Below are 21076 nucleotides of genomic sequence, written 5' to 3' on the forward strand. Positions count from 1 at the left end.
AGAGGCTGCAGAGACACAGAGGGGACATAATGACAGAGTAAGTTAGGTTCACTCTCAGAGGCTGCAGAGACACAGAGGGGACATAATGACAGAGTAAGTTAGGTTCACTCTCAGAGGCTGCAGAGACGCAGAGGGGACATAATGACAGAGTAAGTTAGGTTCACTCTCAGAGGCTGCAGAGACACAGAGGGGACATAATGACAGAGTAAGTTAGGTTCACTCTCAGAAGCTGCAGAGACACAGAGGGGACATAATGACAGAGTAAGTTAGGTTCACTCTCAGAGGCTGCAGAGACACAGAGGGGACATAATGACAGAGTAAGTTAGGTCAGAGGCTGCAGAGACACAGAGGGGACATAATGACAGAGTAAGTTAGGTCAGAGGCTGCAGAGACACAGAGGGGACATAATGACAGAGTAAGTTAGGTTCACTCTCAGAGGCTGCAGAGACACAGAGGGGACAATGATGCTTTTGCATACCAAGTCCGTATTTTAGTCCGAAATTGATGCATACAAAAAAATAAAGTGCGGTACAGACCCACACTCATGCATCTGTCAGACGTATGCGGGATCCAACAAAAATAGAACAAGTGCCTAATTTTTCCGTACCGCATGTACTGCCCATCAATTAACATGGGCGAGAGTCGATCAGGCAGTTTTACCAGATCCGCAACGGAGCCGTAACGCATCTGGGGCCGGTTGCACCAACTGGTCTTAACTATGCCTGGTCGTAACTCCTACGTCGGTCTTAGTTAAGACCATGGACTTACGCCTGTTGCACCAACACGGCTTACTCTGGTCTTAACTACGCTGGTCATAGCAATGCGCGTTCATGTGAATTGTCGGGGAATGCCCTCTGATTGGCCCACATGTGCCTCGCGCCGTCACCCACTACTGTATGTGCGTCACTACACCCTCCCTCCTCCCACCCCCCTCCTCCTGTGGAAGCCCCGGGGGAAAATGGCGGCGCCCATTAGTGTCAGGGAGTCTGAATGAAATTGAATGTAACGTTCCCAATTCTATGTATTAAATTCTAAAAGAATTAACGCCAACATTTGGGAAGGCTAAGCCACACAAGTAGTTAGTTATAATCTAACGTCGTGCTTTCAAAGACGGCGAACTGGCGATGTTACGACGATGACGGTCAAAAAGGTCTCCGCGGAGATCTCTGTTACAGGCAGGCTCTACGCCTCCTCCTGACGAGGCGTAGGAGTTACGCCTGGTCTTAGTGAAAATAAGGCTTAAGTCGTCTTGGTGCAACCGGCGTAGCTGTAGGTCGTAAAGTTACGACCAACTTAGCTTAAGACCAGTGTAAGACCAGTTGGTGCAACCGGCCCCTGGTGTACATTGCCTCTTGACTTGACGAGCTACAGGGCGGGCGAGGCCGCGCAGTACGCTAGCAAGCCGGCGCAGCGGGTGAGCTTAGGAATCGAGCGCATGTAGCATGCAAGATTTCTCGTTCTTTTAAACGTCCCAATTCGTGCAGCTGAAACCTCTTAAAAACGTGTGTCTCTGGTCCATAAAACATGATTCTGGATTCATTTGTCGAAAATATAGCAACCCCGTTCGTTCTGACGGAGTTGTCACTTCCTCATCTCGTCGCTTCCCAAGAATGGTCTGTTTCTATAATATATTCAGAACTAACTGTTCCCATTGGCCACTGAGGGAGAGCCCGCCCCAGGCTCCCAGCAGCCAATCAGATTAGCGTCCGTGGACCAGCACGCTAGGTTGTGTCCACAACTAACGTTAGCAACATCTACATCATACATACATCTCAAAATGCCTAGACTTACCGAATGCACCTCCGCAGTTGCTGGATCACATACAGTTGGCGTCGCTCCAGCTAGAAGTGTTAATTTTGTGGCTATAGACAAAATGGTGCAGGTAGCTTGTGTGAGAGAGACCCGCGCAGTATGCTTAAGGACCCGCGTGACGTCACATTAACCCGTCTGGGGAACAGAGCGTTAGGGGGCGTGGCTTGAAGGAGACTGCAGGGGGAAGCTGGATAGGGACAAATCCAACTCTGGCAGTTCTGAGGTTGTGACCACTCATTACAGGGAGGGATGACAGCAGCATATATGCATTTACAAGTAAAAACAGCTTTTGCACGGAATGGGACCTTTAAAGGACACCCAGCTCTACACAGCAGACAGCAGGGTCTCTCACCTTGTCACCCAGGTCGATCTTAGTGAAGCAGAAGGAGCTCAGGTGAGCGTTGGCGCCCTTCACGGCCGGCTCGATGGTCTCTCTGAACAACTTGTCAACAAACTGAGAGATGAACGGCCACATCTGTTTCACTGTCTGAGAGAGAGAGAGAGAGGAGAGACAGAGAGAGGGAGAGACAGAGAGGGGGAGAGAGAGAGAGAGAGAGAGAGAGAGAGAGAGAGAGGGAGAGAGACAGAGAGAGAGAGAGAGAGAGAGACAGAGAGAGAGAGACAGAGAGAGAAGAGTGACAGAGACAGACAGGCACAGAGAGAGAGGGAAAGAGAGACACACTCACATGTTTAGGAAACTAAAGCTGTTTCAGATGACTTTTCACACATTCTTGGGAAAATCCGTAGCATTATACAGCAGGGCTGCCCAACGGTCAATCACAAAAGCCGTGCTGGTAGATCGCGTGTCATTCATAAAAATCCATTCATAAAAATCCATTCATAACAATATTTTTCCCCCTCCACATTTCGTCCGTCCTCCCAAGGCTTCTGACACTCGATTGACATAAAGAACGACCAGTCTGCTGCTTGTTGAGAGCTGTGTTACATTAGGTTACCATGACAACTAACGCCGTAAACCGTTGGAAACAGGGCCCGAAATTAACTTTTTGACCCACCGGCCAGTGGCGGGTAGATGGAAAAAATCTACCCGCCAAGCATATTTCTTACCGGCCAAAAAAAAAACACATTTTTGTGTCACATATATCCATATATATACATTTTTTTCTGTACATTTCAAGTAGATAAGGTATTACGTTGAAGAATACACACTTAACTCATTGAGTGCCAGCCACTTTTGGAGAACGGACGCTCCCAGTGCCAGAGTTTCAGAGCTTTTTTCAGTGATTTCTCGAGGCCCACAGAATATTGTGTGATATTACTATGTAAACAATGAACACGCAAAAAGAACGATGAGACTCTTTTCTATCATCAGCAAAAACAGGTTTATTGATATCATTTTCCGTTCTTTAGTTATCAGCCGGAGAAGATAGCTTGATTTAACAAAAAAGAGCCTTTTTTTTCTAGAAGCTGAGATAATGGCCCTTTTGTGAAATTAAACATTTCAAACACATCACTGACTCTGGCTTGCATTTGCCAACCCTGTCCTGCTGCCTGGGTCTGTCTGGGTGTTGTGTGTGTGCTGCTCTGCGTGCCCCCCCCCCCCCCCTCTCAACTGCACACTCCTCCTTATGGGAGGTGGCTCTCTGCTGAGTTTGCTCTGCACTGTGAAGGGTGCGCGTCGCGACATCCAGATTTTTTACAGCTTCCGCGTGTGTTTGTCACCGGCTCCTATGCTTCCAGTTGAGAATAAAAACAACTCCACGGCTGATCATGCGAATAGGCTGTTGCAGCGGACATGGAGGAGCTCAATTGTGGGAGCAGATTGGCTGCTGCTGCTGCAGGCACATCTAACGTTAAAACGCTTCATGCATATCGATGCATACGGATGCGATGCGATTTCCGTTTGCCCAACGACTTATTCTCTGTTTTTCTCTGCCTTTCTGTTAACCTGGAGAGCACTGTCGCCACCTAAGGGTTCTGTAAAATAGGTTATAGACCTCCAATAGCTATAATATTTGTACAGGAGAGGCAGAAGGCTTTGATCGACGCCCCACCGTCAAAAAACGCAATTGACGAACATGTCCGTCCTTGGCACTCTACGTTACTATTTGAAATGACGAACATGTCCGTCCATGGCACTCAATGAGTTAAATAAGAGGTAATAAGAGTACAATTTGAAGCAAATTATTTTAATATATTGATTGTTGATTAATCAATACATGTCAAGTCAATCTTGAGCTTAAATTGTTGTAACCTAATATTAAAAATCAGACTCCTCACTCTCTACCCTCTTTGCAGGATTTAACAGAACAGAAGTACATTTGAAGGTTTTGTAAACATAAAACTCCTCAGACTCCTCACCCTCTCTCTGAGTCTCTCTACTTCTCCTCTTTGCAGGATTTAACAGAACATAATACAATGTGAAGGTTCATCAGAGTCCACAATCTCCACCCTCTTTGCCCGGTCACGTCCGTCCATAAAGTCCGCTACTACTCCTACTCCTACATCCCAGTCTTGCCTTCTTTCCAATGGCATGTACAGTCCGAAACAGCATCTTCATTTTCGTGCTGGTCTGCTCTGACATGGCTGTTAGCCTAGCCAGCCACAGAGGGTCTTGAGAGGAGAGGCTCAGATTGAATCCGGGACACAGACATGCAGCCAATGTGACACTGGCTCTGTTCATGGTCACGAACGGCTTCCAACTTCATTGATTTACTACCGATGACAAACGTGTTGTTTCTATTTTTCTTTTTGGCATAATTGCGGCACACGGAACAATTCATCACTACAGCCCCAGCATCATACTGTAGCCAGTCTCTTGAAACACCGCTATCGCCAAACTTCCACTCCTCTCGAAACTTTCTTTTGTTGGGCTCTCGCTGCCGCTTCATCATTTTCGTCGGAGAAAGCCGCGGTGGGTTTTCTTTTTAGCGGCCGGCTTACTCCCTCGATATGGTTCCACATTGTAACCTATTTAACGTTAAATCAAGCTAACGTTAGCTTAGCTAGCAGGCAGACCGGCGTAACGGTAGCTCCCTGCAGATGGCCACGGCCAGTCAGCACAGAAGAGTAGCGGATGTGACGTCAGTAAACAAGCCAAAACAAGCCCTAGGAGCAAGGAGAGGGGGCTGCAATAAAGGCGACTGTCGTAAGACCAAAACACACCGCCGTTTTAATTATTTTACATGACTATTTTGTTACCCGCCACGTGGCGGACAGCCCTTTTATGTCACTCGCCAAAGCTAAAATATGCCCGCCAATGGCGGGTGGCGGGCTCTAATTTCGGGCCCTGGTTGGAAACGTATGCTGAAAAACCAGGTGGGAGTCACTTCATTCACAACAGCAACGCAGTGAAAGAACGACATCAGAATGAGTGCAGGACCAAGATAGAAGCTGAAAACGTATCACTTTCATGTGGAATGAGAGGAAGAGTTTTCCTCCACCAGGTCTTATTCCAAGAGTGTTTGTTTGATCTGCCTTGTGAGCAACACTATCCAGAAGAATCACTTCCTGTTCCAACATGAACTCACAAGTCAAGGGTTTGACTCCATGTTAGACGGCCTCCTCTCTCTCTCTCTCCTCAGACGCTTCAGTCACCCAGAAAAGCCTCTAAAAGCTCTTTCAACACAGAGACAGGAAACGCAGGAATGAGCGTGAGTCAGACAGGAAGTCTTCACTGCTGATCGTCACCTGACATCATCTTTATGGCACACACACACACACACACACACACACACACACACACACACACACACACACACACACACACACACACACACACACACACACACACACACTGGAGCGTGGTGGCTGTGTCACCTGACATCATCTTTATGGCACACTGGAGCGCGGTGGCTGTGTCAAAACTTAAGGGACACAAGCATGTAGACCAGGGATGGGCAACTTTGATGATAGAGAGGGCCACAAGAAAATGTCCTCGCTACCAGAGGGCCAGATTTTGCTGAGGGCCGAACGGTGCCGGCGCGAAAAATGTGGGGCATTTGAAGGCAGGTTTAGAGGAATAACTAATTTTAAATGAACAGTTGTGATGTCATTATTCAGTCTTAACCACCAATATTTGATCCTTTTCTCACTCACTCCTATGTCACCACCTGCTCTCCCTGCAGGGCTTGACATTTACTTTTTTGACCACCAGCCAATATGGCTGCAAGTTACCAGCCAATTAGAATTTCCACTAGCCAAAATGTTTTTCTTGAAATAAACTAGAATATGAGTGGGTTAATTTAAGCATAAGTATCAGTAAGTGGCCCGGGATTCTCAAAGCCTGTGTTGAGGGTCACACAAATAAAAATGCACTCTTGAAGCTAAATAAATCCAAAACCAACAAGTTAATTATAAAAACAAAATTACTTCTAAGTCATTTCTTACACATGAGATTACTTTTAGCCTTCTAGTCATAAAGATGATTGAAAGATATTCCATATTCCAGACTGAAATGTAAGTGGAGTATTGGCCAGAATGACATGAACATCTGGACACTTATTCAGCGGGTATCTTGCATGTTGTGTTCAGGTGCACTGTTTGTTTGTTTTGTTTTGTTTAGTTTTTTGCAGTTCCAGCGCGGGCCACACAGGGGGCGCTCGCCGGAACATTTGACGAGTGTGAACGTTGCGTACCATTCGGCGAACCGTGACAGGATCCACTTGAAAAGGTGGTGTGGGGAGCGCTTTGGCGTGCCCGGGCACGGAACACTTGCGAGTGTGAAAGCCAACCGTTCCGAACCACATAGACAACACACGGGCGAGGATAAACTCCAGGCATAGTTGATGACGCAAGTGCACTACAGAAATGCTGTAATGTGAAAGCTGACCAGCGGGGAAGAGGGGAGTAATCGTTCCCGAGTGCGGAACAGAACGGAACGAAAGCAATCGTTCCCAGTGAGAAAGCAACCTTAGTTTTTCAGCATACTGTATGTTTCACTTCACAGCACCAGAATGTAAAGCGGTGTTAAAGGACGGCTTTACCGATTATCAACCCACTTTGTATCATTTATAATCTCTGTAATAAAAGCACATGGGCAGTGTTTACCTTTATGCGTTTTTTACGTTTGGAATTTCACAACAAATATTAGAGAATTAGGGGCGTTGACATCAGCTGGGTTGAAGCAGTATAATATAAAAATCAGTATGATATGAAATCAGATCCTGTGATGGTGTGTGTTGGTAAATACTGTAACACTGGCAGAAGAATACATCGTGTTGTTTGAGACTTCCATTTAGATCATGGAAAAGCCATCTTCTCACTAATATGCTTCTTCCTCTGACTGGAAATCTACTCAGGTTCTTTATTTATTTGTAAGTCTAGCCGAACATTTCCAGGAAGGAAGGACTGTACCTCCCAGCTCATAATCTCTCTCTCTCTCTCTCTCTCCCTCTCTGTTTCTCTCTCTCTCTCTCTCTCTCCCTCTCTGTCTCTCTCTCTCCTCCCTCTCTCTCTCTCTCTCTCTCTCTCTCTCTCTTCGTCTCTCTCTCTCTCTCTCTCTCTCTCTCTCTCTCTCTCTCTCTCTCTCTCTCTCTCTCTCTCTCTCTCTCTCTCTCTCTCTCTCTCTCTCTCTCTCTCTCTCTCTCTCTCTCTCTCTCTCTCTGAAGGTGGTACAGTAGATCAGGCTCCAGATCCTATTTATATTCCTGTCTGCCTCCACTAGCTAACTGGCTACCTGTGGCAGACTAGCAGTAGGTTTTGTGTTTGTGTGTGTGTGTGTGTGTGTGTGTGTGTGTGTGTGTGTGTGTGTGTGTGTGTGTGTGTGTGTGTGTGTGTGTGTGTGTGTGTGTGTGTGTGTGTGTGTGTGTGTGTGTGTGTGTGTGTGGGCATCTTGTGTGAACGGTAAAGCCCAATTTATGCTTCGTCTGCCGACACTTTTGAAACGGTCGCCGACAGAAATGAGGACTTGAGTCGACACTTTCCAGTGTCTGCTACCTGGTGAAATGTCTAGTGTCGCTGACTACGTCATAGTAGGGCTGTGCGATTTTGCCTAAAACTAAAATTGACGATTTTTTCTCTCAAAACTCGATTTTCGATTTCGATTTCGATTTATTATACTATTATACTTCTCTAAACATTTGTTGCCCTGCAGAGCTCTTTTTCCCCCTTTTTTCCATAATTGACAATTTACGCTTTTACTCTGAAGACAGAACAACCCAACTTCCTGTTTTAGCTTGCCGCTGCTATGCCTAACTTCCTGGCTGTTGCTTGCTAACTTGACACTGGTGGATTTGCGTGTTCCTCCGTGAGATAATTATATTACGCTTAGTTCACACAGACAAGCTACGCCTTGCCTTGCCTCAACCCACGCCTACGCCGAGCTGGGCGTGAACCTGTTACACGCTTTTGCGATCACACCGCACGCCGAACCTGGAGCCAAGTCACAAGCGCCTCTCCTCTCTCCCGACTGTATTTTTTCACGTGTTGTCCAGAATTGTCATGGGTAGCCTCTAGGTAAAATAAATCGGATATATTTAATGTTCTATTGATGCTGGATATGTATAACCAGGTCAGTCGGACATTTTAGAGAGGTGATCTTGCAAGAATATGTGCTGGCACAACAACATTGTCCATCTTGCTTCTTCGGTCGCTATTCTCTCTCATGAAGATTTGTTTGCTGACGGGGAGAAAGCCCCACGTGATAGCCACCCGTCAATCTCTCTCTCTCTCTGCTCCACTGTTGTAGTAACTCCATTTTATTTTGAAATTCAGTTGATTTTGCCATTTCCGACGGATATTGTGCGTTTTTCTTTCATGGCTTGACAGAAGAAGTCTGCCTGCACGCGCCTTGTCGGCTTCAAAATAGAACTCACGCCTATTCGATAAAATCGGCAAGGCACAGGCAAGGCGTGGGTACACGCAGGGTTCACGCTCAGGCGCATGGTGTACACAGCCTCGTTGACTAAAACGGACGCCTATTAAAAAGCGTGGGTAAAGGCAAGGCAAGGCTTGGGTCGTCGGTGTGAACCCACCGTTAGTGTCTAAGCGACCACCTGTGCTCGGAGTTAGCCTATATCTGTAGCCTACTAGAATAACACAAAGTCACAACAGGAATGCGTGGAACTGCGATAGCAATTCAGACACATAGGGACAGGTGAGTCAGCTGAGGCTGCTAACTTACAGCCATGAATACAGCCAATCTATCAGTACTCGGTGGCGTCACGTTTTGTTTTGTTATTATGTGAACTGTAAAGGCAACGTTTCATCGTCCGGTGATAACGTCTGTGTTCGTGTGCGTGCGTGAGTGTGTTGTGGCAATCGTTATCTTGTAGGCTACAGCCTGCAGTGCAACAAGCTGCGCTCAGTGCTCACTCTGTGCTTTTTGGTCGGAGGTGTTGAAATAAGTCCATTGAGCTGCTGTCTTTAGTAGCCAGTATCACAGCCTCTAGAGAGACTTTACAGCGGGGAGAATGGACAAGTAGCAGCATGCGTACATGAGAGAGAGCCGCCCCGCGTAACGTACTTACCCTAGTTAAAGTGAAAAATAAATTTAAAATTTTTAATTAAAAAAAAAAAAAAAAAAAAAAAAAAAACGATTTTACGATTTTCATTTTTTTAACATCGTCCTAACTAATTAATTCGATTACGATTCAAAATCGATTAATCGCACAGCCCTACGTCATAGTATCGCGCAAGTCTGATTGGCTATATAGTCGGCATGCGTTTGACTTCCTTGTTTTGGTTTTCACTCGATTGAAATGAATGAACGTGTCTCCGCTATTTTTATCAGCCTGTCCTTGATTTATGACTTCGTGAAAATCACAAAGAACATTGTGCATTTCCCAGAGAGAGAGAGGAGGTGAGTTGTGTGTCGTTTATATGCGGCTGCAGTCAAGTACGTTACATCTTGCCTCCGATGTGGTTTCACTGTGCGTTCCCTCTCTTCTCTTGGCTGTCAGCATTTAATAGCGTTCGAGTGTCACGTGACCGTTAAACAGAAGCGAACGTTCACTGAAGTATAAATGCAACACCATGAGCGACACTTTCTTTTTCGTCTGCGACCATGTGCTGAGCGACACTTTCTAAAAGGTATAAATTAAGCTTCAGGCGTACGTTCAGCTTGTGCCTGCTTCAAGCTTCAGTTCTGCTTACGTTCGGCGTCCTGTGTGAACAAGGGCTAAGCCCTACGGCGTCACAATTTGGACCCGAGCCTGGCCCTGAACCTTATGTGTTTGATCAATTTGGGATAGCCCTAAGCCTATCAAATCAGCACTATACAAAACAAGTGCATTAAAACACTTTGAACACCACAATGTGTCAGTTCAATCGTTAAAAAGCAAAGCAAAACAAAACAAAAAACAAAAAACCAAACCAAACCAAACCAAACCAAAAGCAGAACCAAACAAAAACAAAAAACAGGCCTCGGCCCTAGCTAGTAATGTGAAAATCAGCCCTTTACCTTGTTCAGCCACTCCACTCTCTCCACGTCTGGAAAATGAACCTGGAATGAAAGACAGAGGAGAAAGAGTTCAAATATTTTACATTTTTACAGGATTCCCCGATGTTAAAGTCAACAACTTTTCAGGACAATGTGCATACTCTTAAAAGTTGTATTTTGTTAGTACAGTATATTCGTGTAAAGTGACCAAATTGTAAAATTCCACAGGGAATCTATCAAATTCCCTGACTTGCCCTGTCTGCAATACACAGGGATTCTGTGAGCAGTGGGAAAGCTGTTTATATTTGACATTTTTGGCTCCTGTATATTTCAGAGTGATTTACAATGAAAGAAAAGTCAAACAAACAAGCATGAAGTGCCAACAGTACAAGCAGCCTGAGGAGAGGAGAGTCAGAGAACAGTACAAGCAGCCTGAGGAGAGGAGAGTCAGAGAACAGTACAAGCAGCCTGAGGAGAGGGGGTGGAGAGTCAGAGAACAGTACAAGCAGCCTGAGGAGAGGAGAGTCAGAGAACAGTACAAGCAGCCTGAGGAGAGGGGGTGGAGAGTCAGAGAACTAGACAAAACACACACAGCCTTGGCCCTGCTATGACTGTGAACTTTTCCAAATGAGCAACTACAATATATCCTTTTTTTTTGCAGCAAAACATGTACTGTATTAATTAACCTGTCACAATGTCAGACAAGAGCGAAAAGTATCAGTGCAGAGCAGGGCCGAACGATGTGGGTGGAAATATCAAATTGTGATTTTTCTGACAGACATTGAAATTGCGAAAATTATTTACGATCCAGGAAGTCAATATTCACATGTGGGCTGAACGATTTTCACAGAAAAATCTAATTGTAATTATTTGAAAGAATATTCCTCTACCATTCTACGCCCCCGCCAGGCCAGGGGGAAAAAATGCAAAAAGAAAATGCATTCCCCCGCCCCAGGGATTCCGAAACGTACCCCGACCGCAACGGTGGGGGCCCTCGCTGGCGACGCTAAACTTTTAGCTAACCTGTTCGCATCTATGTTGGCAATGGCATCCCAAGTATCATCATACTATTATGGGATGAGATGCGAACAGTTGTATTATGGGATGTGCGTTTCCCAGGCAACGACACACGTTGACACGTTTTGGAACAGCGCTGCACGCTGGCACAATGCTCCTAAAAGCAAAATGCTTATTGTTTTGAATGATTTGGCATCTTCTATTACTGTCAACACTGTCAACATCAGTATTGTTATATTGTATATATATTGACACACCTTTTCAGGCTCCATCTGGGCCCTTCTTGATCTAACTTCGTTCTCTCTCTTTCTTTATTTAAAAAAAAAAAAAAAAAAAACTAAACTTGTACCACTGTTCCTTCAGAAGTTGTAGTTGTCATAGACTGTGCTCCATAGTTGATTGCTCTATTGCTGACAAAAAATGTGTTATTGTAAGTCGCTTTGGATAAAAGCGTCTGCCAAATGACGTAATGTAATGTAATGTAATATTGTAATAATATGCCATAAAGATTTATTGAAATTTTGGGGAGAGCAGGAAAAATAAATTAGTTTTTTTGTTTTTGTAATTTTGTTTCTGGCCTGCCGGGGGCGCTTGGCCTACCGGGGGCGCTGTTGGCCTGGCGGGCCCGCCAGGCCTGTACAATGGTAGGGGAAACACTGTATTTATTATTTATATTTATTTATTTATTTATTTTACAAGGTGGACATTTTTGGTTTGGTTAGACCAGGGGTTCCCAACCTTTTTTGTGCCAAGGACCGGTAGATACATGGAAAAAAAAGTTGCGGACCGGTTGTCAATTTTAATGGTTTTAGTTATATATTTACTCACCAGGTGGCGACAAAGGGTAAATAACAGCCTTTTGTGTTGTACTGTATGTAGTCTATACAGTATTTATGTTTTTGTTTTAACTACTAAATAAACATCAACTTGAAACTATGTTTCAACTACCACACACAGCCTATAATATTATAGCCTATGTTTATTAAAAAAAAAAAAAAAAGGACCGGCTCGCGGCCCGGTACCAAATGCGTTGCGGTCCGGTACTGGTCCGCGGCACGGTGGTGGGGGACCACTGGGTTAGACCACCCAAATCTGTGTTCTTATTTGACTGTACATCCCAGAACATGCACTGTACAGGCCTGCTGATGAAGGTCCAGAAATAGCTGCAGCAGTGGAGGAGTCACACACATTATTCTCATGATGTCTCACTGAGACAGCTGGGATGAAAGGAGAGCGACTTAAGCAGCGCTCAGAGTCTGGAGGACGAAGAAGTCAAGTGGACTGAAGCCAAGTACGCAGTGAAAATACAAACTGTAATGTCCAACATCAGAACAACTGTTGCTGTGCATGTTTATACAGGCAGGGTTCATCAAGGCACATCTAACACGTTAAGACCTTTTTAAAGCCATTTAGAATGAGATACAGATTAGAACCAATTTGACAACTGATATAAGCTGTGTTCAATTCCCGGCATGTCCAGTTGTTTTTAACCCTAACCAAACTATAATCTTAACCCATTTTGTTTTAGGTGCCCAAAGACAACCAAGTTGTTTTAGTTACCTAAACCGAAGTTGTTGTAGTTGCCTAAACCCAATTGTTTTAGTTGCCTGAAGTTAACCAATGCGGCAACATTTTCAAATGAACTGACGTGACCGGTGGTGTCACTTTAAGACATGGTAGGATTTGGGCTGGACTACCCTGTACCTCCAAATATGATGAGAAAGGCTGGACTACCCTGTACCTCCAAATATGATGAGAAAGGCTGGACTACCCTGCAGCTCCAAATATGATGAGAAAGGCTGGACTACCCTGCACCTCTAAATATGATGAGAAAGGCTGGACTACCCTGCAGCTCCAAATATGATGAGAAAGGCTGGACTACCCTGCACCTCCAAATGTGATGAGAAAGGCTGGACTACCCTGCACCTCCAAATGTAATGAGAAAGGCTGGACTACCCTGCAGCTCCAAATATGATGAGAAAGGCTGGACTACCCTGCCTGCACCTCCAAATATGATGAGAAAGGCTGGACTACCCTGCACCTCCAAATGTAATGAGAAAGGCTGGACTACCCTGCACCTCCAAATATGATGAGAAAGGCTGGACTACCCTGCACCTCCAAATGTGATGAGAAAGGCTGGACTACCCTGCACCTCCAAATGTAATGAGAAAGGCTGGACTACCCTGCAGCTCCAAATATGATGAGAAAGGCTGGACTACCCTGCACCTCCAAATATGATGAGAAAGGCTGGACTACCCTGTACCTCCAAATGTGATGAGAAAGGCTGGACTACCCTGCACCTCCAAATGTAATGAGAAAGGCTGGACTACCCTGCAGCTCCAAATATGATGAGAAAGGCTGGACTACCCTGCACCTCTAAATATGATGAGAAAGGCTGGACTACCCTGCACCTCTAAATATGATGAGAAAGGCTGGACTACCCTGCAGCTCCAAATATGATGAGAAAGGCTGGACTACCCTGCACCTCCAAATGTGATGAGAAAGGCTGGACTACCCTGCACCTCCAAATGTAATGAGAAAGGCTGGACTACCCTGCAGCTCCAAATATGATGAGAAAGGCTGGACTACCCTGCCTGCACCTCCAAATATGATGAGAAAGGCTGGACTACCCTGCACCTCCAAATGTAATGAGAAAGGCTGGACTACCCTGCACCTCCAAATATGATGAGAAAGGCTGGACTACCCTGCACCTCCAAATGTGATGAGAAAGGCTGGACTACCCTGCACCTCCAAATGTAATGAGAAAGGCTGGACTACCCTGCAGCTCCAAATATGATGAGAAAGGCTGGACTACCCTGCACCTCCAAATATGATGAGAAAGGCTGGACTACCCTGCACCTCCAAATGTAATGAGAAAGGCTGGACTACCCTGAACCTCCAAATGTGATGAGAAAGGCTGGACTACCCTGCACCTCCAAATGCAATGAGAAAGGCTGGACTACCCTGCACCTCCAAATATGATGAGAAAGGCTGGACTACCCTGCACCTCCAAATGTAATGAGAAAGGCTGGACTACCCTGCAGCTCCAAATAATTATGATGAGAAAGGCTGGACTACCCTGCACCTCCAAATGTGATGAGAAAGGCTGGACTACCCTGCAGCTCCAAATGTGATGAGAAAGGCTGGACTACCCTGCACCTCCAAATGTGATGAGAAAGGCTGGACTACCCTGCACCTCCAAATGTAATGAGAAAGGCTGGACTACCCTGCACCTCCAAATGTGATGAGAAAGGCTGGACTACCCTGCAGCTCCAAATAATTATGATGAGAAAGGCTGGACTACCCTGCACCTCCAAATAAATATGATGAGAAAGGCTGGACTACCCTGCACCTCCAAATAATTATGATGAGAAAGGCTGGACTACCCTGCACCTCCAAATATGATGAGAAAGGCTGGACTACCCTGCACCTCCAAATATGATGATAAAGGATGGACTACCCTGCAGCTCCAAATATGATGAGAAAGGCTGGACTACCCTGCACCTCCAAATATGATGATAAAGGATGGACTACCCTGCAGCTCCAAATGTAATGAGAAAGGATGGACTACCCTGCAGCTCCAAATGTGATGATAAAGGATGGACTACCCTGCAGCTCCAAATGTGATGAGAAAGGCTGGACTACCCTGCAGCTCCAAATGTGATGATAAAGGATGGACTACCCTGCAGCTCCAAATGTAATGAGAAAGGCTGGACTACCCTGCAGCTCCAAATGTGATGAGAAAGGCTGGACTACCCTGCACCTCCAAATATGATGATAAAGGATGGACTACCCTGCACCTCCAAATATGATGAGAAAGGCTGGACTACCCTGCACCTCCAAATGTAATGAGAAAGGCTGGACTACCCTGCACCTCCAAATATGATGAGAAAGGCTGGACTACCCTGCACCTCCAAATGTGATGAGAAAGGCTGGACTACCCTGCACCTCCAAATGTGATGAGAAAGGCTGGACTACCCTGCAGCTCCAAATATGATGAGAAAGGCTGGACTACCCTGCACCTCCAAATATGATGAGAAAGGCTGGACTACCCTGCACCTCCAAATGTGATGAGAAAGGCTGGACTACCCTGCACCTCCAAATGTGATGAGAAAGGCTGGACTACCCTGCACCTCCAAATGCGATGAGAAAGGCTGGACTACCCTGCACCTCCAAATATGATGAGAAAGGCTGGACTACCCTGCACCTCCAAATGTAATGAGAAAGGCTGGACTACCCTGCAGCTCCAAATAATTATGATGAGAAATGCTGGACTACCCTGCACCTCCAAATGTGATGAGAAAGGCTGGACTACCCTGCAGCTCCAAATGTGATGAGAAAGGCTGGACTACCCTGCACCTCCAAATGTGATGAGAAAGGCTGGACTACCCTGCACCTCCAAATGTAATGAGAAAGGCTGGACTACCCTGCACCTCCAAATGTGATGAGAAAGGCTGGACTACCCTGCAGCTCCAAATAATTATGATGAGAAAGGCTGGACTACCCTGCACCTCCAAATAAATATGATGAGAAAGGCTGGACTACCCTGCACCTCCAAATAATTATGATGAGAAAGGCTGGACTACCCTGCACCTCCAAATATGATGAGAAAGGCTGGACTACCCTGCACCTCCAAATATGATGATAAAGGATGGACTACCCTGCAGCTCCAAATATGATGAGAAAGGCTGGACTACCCTGCACCTCCAAATATGATGATAAAGGATGGACTACCCTGCAGCTCCAAATGTAATGAGAAAGGATGGACTACCCTGCAGCTCCAAATGTGATGATAAAGGATGGACTACCCTGCAGCTCCAAATGTGATGAGAAAGGCTGGACTACCCTGCAGCTCCAAATGTGATGATAAAGGATGGACTACCCTGCAGCTCCAAATGTAATGAGAAAGGCTGGACTACCCTGCAGCTCCAAATGTGATGAGAAAGGCTGGACTACCCTGCACCTCCAAATGTAATGAGAAAGGCTGGACTACCCTGCACCTCCAAATGTAATGAGAAAGGCTGGACTACCCTGCAGCTCCAAATATGATGAGAAAGGCTGGACTACCCTGCACCTCCAAATATGATGAGAAAGGCTGGACTACCCTGCAGCTCCAAATATGATGAGAAAGGCTGGACTACCCTGCACCTCCAAATGTAATGAGAAAGGCTGGACTACCCTGCACCTCCAAATGTAATGAGAAAGGCTGGACTACCCTGCACCTCCAAATGTAATGAGAAAGGCTGGACTACCCTGCAGCTCCAAATATGATGATAAAGGCTGGACTACCCTGCAGCTCCAAATATGATGAGACAGGCTGGACTACCCTGCAGCTCCAAATATGATGAGAAAGGCTGGACTACCCTGCAGCTCCAAATATGATGAGAAAGGCTGGACTACCCTGCACCTCCAAATGTAATGAGAAAGGCTGGACTACCCTGCAGCTCCAAATATGATGAGACAGGCTGGACTACCCTGCACCTCCAAATATGATGAGAAAGGCTGGACTACCCTGCACCTCCAAATGTAATGAGAAAGGCTGGACTACCCTGCAGCTCCAAATATGATGAGACAGGCTGGACTACCCTGCACCTCCAAATATGATGAGAAAGGCTCCCGCTTTGGTCTGTATATTGTGCCGAGGGGTCAGGATGTGTATGATTTTCAGTCTGTTCCTCCAGACAATGGCAGATAATGGAGAGAGACAGAAAAACCATCAATTCTCCAGTTTCCTCGACTGGAGAAACAGATAACATTGAACCAATGATTTAGGGGGGTTTATCATGGAGGAAGACACAACCCAAGACGTTACCAAAGTTCAACATCAGTGACTACGTTTACATGCACACAATGTTCCGGTTTTTGCCCATATTCGGAAAAAGACAATATTCCGACTAAATGAATGTTCCACTATTCCCATTTACATGCAGCCGTAGCTCGCCCTCCCCGACATGTCAGGGATGGGGGGGGGAGAGAGAGAGATGCAGGTAGAAACAGCAGAATTTTTTCTGTTGAGAATAAGCAGAGCAGCCCTGACTCTATTCTTACCAGCATCATCTGGTCCATTTCAGGAGCCTGCTGCTGAAAAGGTTTGGCGTTGCGATATTTGCACATATCCAAAAACATGATAAAAACATGTTCTCCTCCCGATCAGAAATGTGGGTTTTTCTTTTCGCATGCCAGAGATGATGGATTATATGATTATATCGCTTCTTCTAGTGCTTCTAGCGCACATCAGCTGAAAGCAAACAGGCAACATGCGTCGCAAACTGCAGTAAAAACCATGATTGAGACATATTCCGAATGCGCTGCATACATGATCAAAGAATCCTCCTCAAACCCGAATAATACTTGAATATCCCACGTCTTAATCGGAAAATGCAACAGGAATATACCTGCTACATGACCCTTATCAAATTCAGAATATTGGCATTTTCCGAATACTAGTGGAATATTGTGTGCATGTAAACATACAGTGTAAGTAATAATAGTACAATTAAGGAATGACAACAGGTCTTTGCCACAGATATCCGTGATACTGAATGTTTCCATCCAGCTATTGATCCAGTCAAAATGCCACACAGGGCCCTCACCTCCACCATGCACAGGCACATCTCACTCAGCATAGAAGAACAGCTTGAGTTTGCATTTTGCAGATTGTGCTTCATGGTGACACCTGGCTGTGTTGCTGAGCAAGGCGGCGCGCAGAACAACAGGAAGGAAGAATGCTTCATCTGTCCAGTAAACGAACACGAGCAGAATGTAACTGTCTCTTCTTTTAGGGTAAACAACAGAATCTATCAGAAGAACGAGGGAGGCACAGAGAGAAAAGACAGAGAGGAAGACTGGAAATGTTCTATTCATCCTGGTATAAAGACACAAAGGACAAAGACGCTCCAAGATTGAAGGAAAAGTGCAAGAAAGACTCTCACAGACACAAACACAAAAGCCTACAGGAGACAAGACAGAGACAAACAACCACAAGCAACTACTTTGAACAATTTAACTCATTTCCCACCAGAGGTTCAAACAAAAAGTCGCCAGCCACCGCCAGGGTTTTTGATCATTTTCATGAATCTTCCAAGACCCACAGAATATTTTCTTCTATAAATATGTAAACACTGAATATCCCAAAAGAAAGAAGAGAGCCTTGACTTTCATAGAAAAAAGTTTGATTCTAACTTCAGCCGTTCTTTAGTTATCGACACTGACTGTCCCCAAAAAGCAGAGAAAAACAGTATTTTTGTAAATGATATGTCATGTTTACGGATCCTGAACCGAATCAAATGTCTCTGATAGCGGATAGTGGCCGGTGTGCTTCGCTTTCCCTTTCCAGCTAAACATGTCCGTGGTCACAGCTTTCATTGCAACACCGGTGCGTGAGAGACATTCACCCCACTCTCAGGAGAGGGGAGGCAGGGCCGCGCTCTCGTGTTGCCGGGGGGCGACTGGCCTGGTTGTCCATGTCTGGAGGTCTACCGGCTGAAATAAAAAGAAAAAGCTTCCACACTGCTCACCTGGAGTAATCCAAGTCTCCAGAAGCCCCGAGATACCAAGTTGACTTGAAAATATGTCATTAACTCCCTGTTTTAGCTGAACTCTGCTTGTTCAGTGTCAAAAGTGGGGGTTTGCTACAGTAGGCGTCTAAAGGGCGTAAGTGCAGTTATGCCCTTTTTTGGCAGCACACAAAACCCTACTTATGGGCAGTGTTGGGTAAGTTACTTAAAATGTAATATACTACATATTACTAGTTACTTTGATTTAAAGGTAATAAGTTACTTTACAATATTACTGTCTGTGTAGAGTAACTTGTTACTTATTACACTACTTTTGCATTACTTTTACCAAAACAACAGCAGCAGCAGAATGACATCACAGCCCTGGAACCATCCCAAAAAATAATTTAAACCGTCTTGAAGTCAGTGTAAACAATCCAAAATTCTAAATGTTATTCTTTTCCTTTGTTATTGTCATCTATAGTGGTTATTTGCATAAAAACAGACAGTTTGATTAGGAAATGATTGTGTCTTTTTTAAATATGTGCTTTGATTTTTTGTATTAACTCAATTTGTAACTTGAGTTACTTGACAAAGTAACTGGTATAATATTACTGACATCCTATAAGTAATAAGTTATATTACTGAGTTACTGCTAAAAGTAATATATTACATGTAATATGTTACTTTTGTAATGAGTTACCCCCAACACTGCTTATTGGGTCATGATTTCAGCTGTGTCCTTTTGGCACAGAACAAGACCAGGAGACCTGGTTATGCCAGACCCAGAAGGAACAAATTCCTAGTAGGCAACACACCTACAAACCACTTTATAAGTTAAAAGTATAAATCATTTTAGGCATTTTGTGTGTGTGTAGCATTTTGTGTATAGGGGTATTTGGTTGTAGATTTGTGTATAGGCTAGACCAGCAAACCTTCCAGTCTGATTACATTCACCTGTCCCTTGTCAGTCAGTGCACAGAATATGGGCAGAAGGGCTTTTCCTCCCCAGCCATTCAGGAACGCTTCAGATTTCAACCACCAGGGGCAACAGAGTAGGTCTGGTTTTGAGACCAACACACCTACAACAAACCACTTTATAAGTTAAAAGTATAAATCATTTTAGGCCGTATTAACATTTTGTTGGAATTAAATGGGAATACAGCACGGTGGGGGTGTATAGGGGTATTTGGTTGTAGATTTGTGTATAGGCTAGACCAGCAAACCTTCCAGTCTGATTACATTCACCTGTCCCTTGTTGATTAGACCCTCATTGATTTTACTTGCTCACCTGACCTGCCCAACGCAGCTTCCCAATGCAATTTGAGTGGCTAAAACATTTTCAACTCATGAATGTTACAAGTGTGTTGTGGGTTTATGGTTGTGTAAATATGATCAATTGCTGTCATACTATTGATTGCCATCTCATTAATCAGTTGGCTGTAGGTGATATTTATACAAATTACCTTCAGGTGTTGTGGGCCCTCTATTGCCCTCTAATGTACTGTAGTTAATGACCACATATAAACATGTCTTTCTTTTAACTATTCCATAAATAAATAAGTATGATCTAATATGATCTAATGGCCAATAATGAACCAAACTAGGCACCACAATTACAGCAAGTACAGATCCTGTACAGTTACACGGCACATGTTTAAACCAGTTGAATTAAAGGTAATTCAATGTTTGTTAGTGTCCCCATTCACTGCTGGTTCAAATGGTAGCAAGTCCAGACCTGCTCTGTTGCCCCTGGTGGTTGAAATCTGAAGCGTTCCTGAATGGCTGGGGAGGAAAAGAGGGACAGACCGACAGACCGACCGACCGACAGACAAAGCCTCCTGTAGGCCGACCCCCTGGGTCTGGCAAACAATTTTTTTTTTTTTTTTTGGGGTGGGGGGGGGGGGGGGGGGGGGGTTGGGGGTAGGTCGACCCCCCCTCCCAACCCAGGATGGGGGCCACCAAGGCCGGGACCAACCTCTCTGCATGATAGAGCGGAGAAAAAAAAAAGTTAAAAAAAATTATTTTTTTGGGTGGGGGGGGGTAGACCCGACCCGGGAGGGGGCCACCGAGGCCGGGCATACCTCTGCGCCATGACGGGGGTCCGTCCTGGAGCACCACACGAAAAATGGAAAAAAATGGAAAAAAGCTCCATAAAAGGAGGCTCTCATCCCGCTCAATCTATCCGCCAATAGTGCATATCCCAGCCTGGATGACTCTTGCACGGTCCCCCTGTGTACCTCCAGGGAGGAAAAGAGGGACAGACCGACCGACAGACCGACAGACCGACCGACCGGCAAAGCCTTCTGTAGGCCGACCCCATGGGTCTGGCAAAAATGTCACGGAGATGACCTTTCAATTGATATATAATATTCATATTGGCCCAAAATCACACTCACGCCCCAAAGCC

General features: G+C 45.3%; 1 protein-coding gene across 1 annotated transcript in view; it reads right to left on the bottom strand.

Annotated features, from left to right (window-relative positions):
- LOC310792188 (extended synaptotagmin-2-like) overlaps positions 1–18635 on the bottom strand; it is a gene marked incomplete at its 5' end in the record, with an annotated part of 95671 nt that extends 77036 nt beyond the window's left edge. Inside the window, 4 exons of the mRNA XM_083653917.1 lie at positions 2165–2299; positions 10175–10216; positions 18103–18120; positions 18570–18635. Coding sequence (XP_083510043.1) covers positions 2165–2299; positions 10175–10216; positions 18103–18120; positions 18570–18635 — 261 coding nt within the window. The remainder of the gene's footprint in view (positions 1–2164; positions 2300–10174; positions 10217–18102; positions 18121–18569) is intronic.
- Between the last annotated feature and the right edge of the window lie 2441 nt (positions 18636–21076).

Source organism: Poromitra crassiceps (genome assembly GCF_964638095.1).
Source record: "Poromitra crassiceps genome assembly, chromosome: 17".
NCBI classification, from domain to species: domain Eukaryota; kingdom Metazoa; phylum Chordata; class Actinopteri; order Beryciformes; family Melamphaidae; genus Poromitra; species Poromitra crassiceps.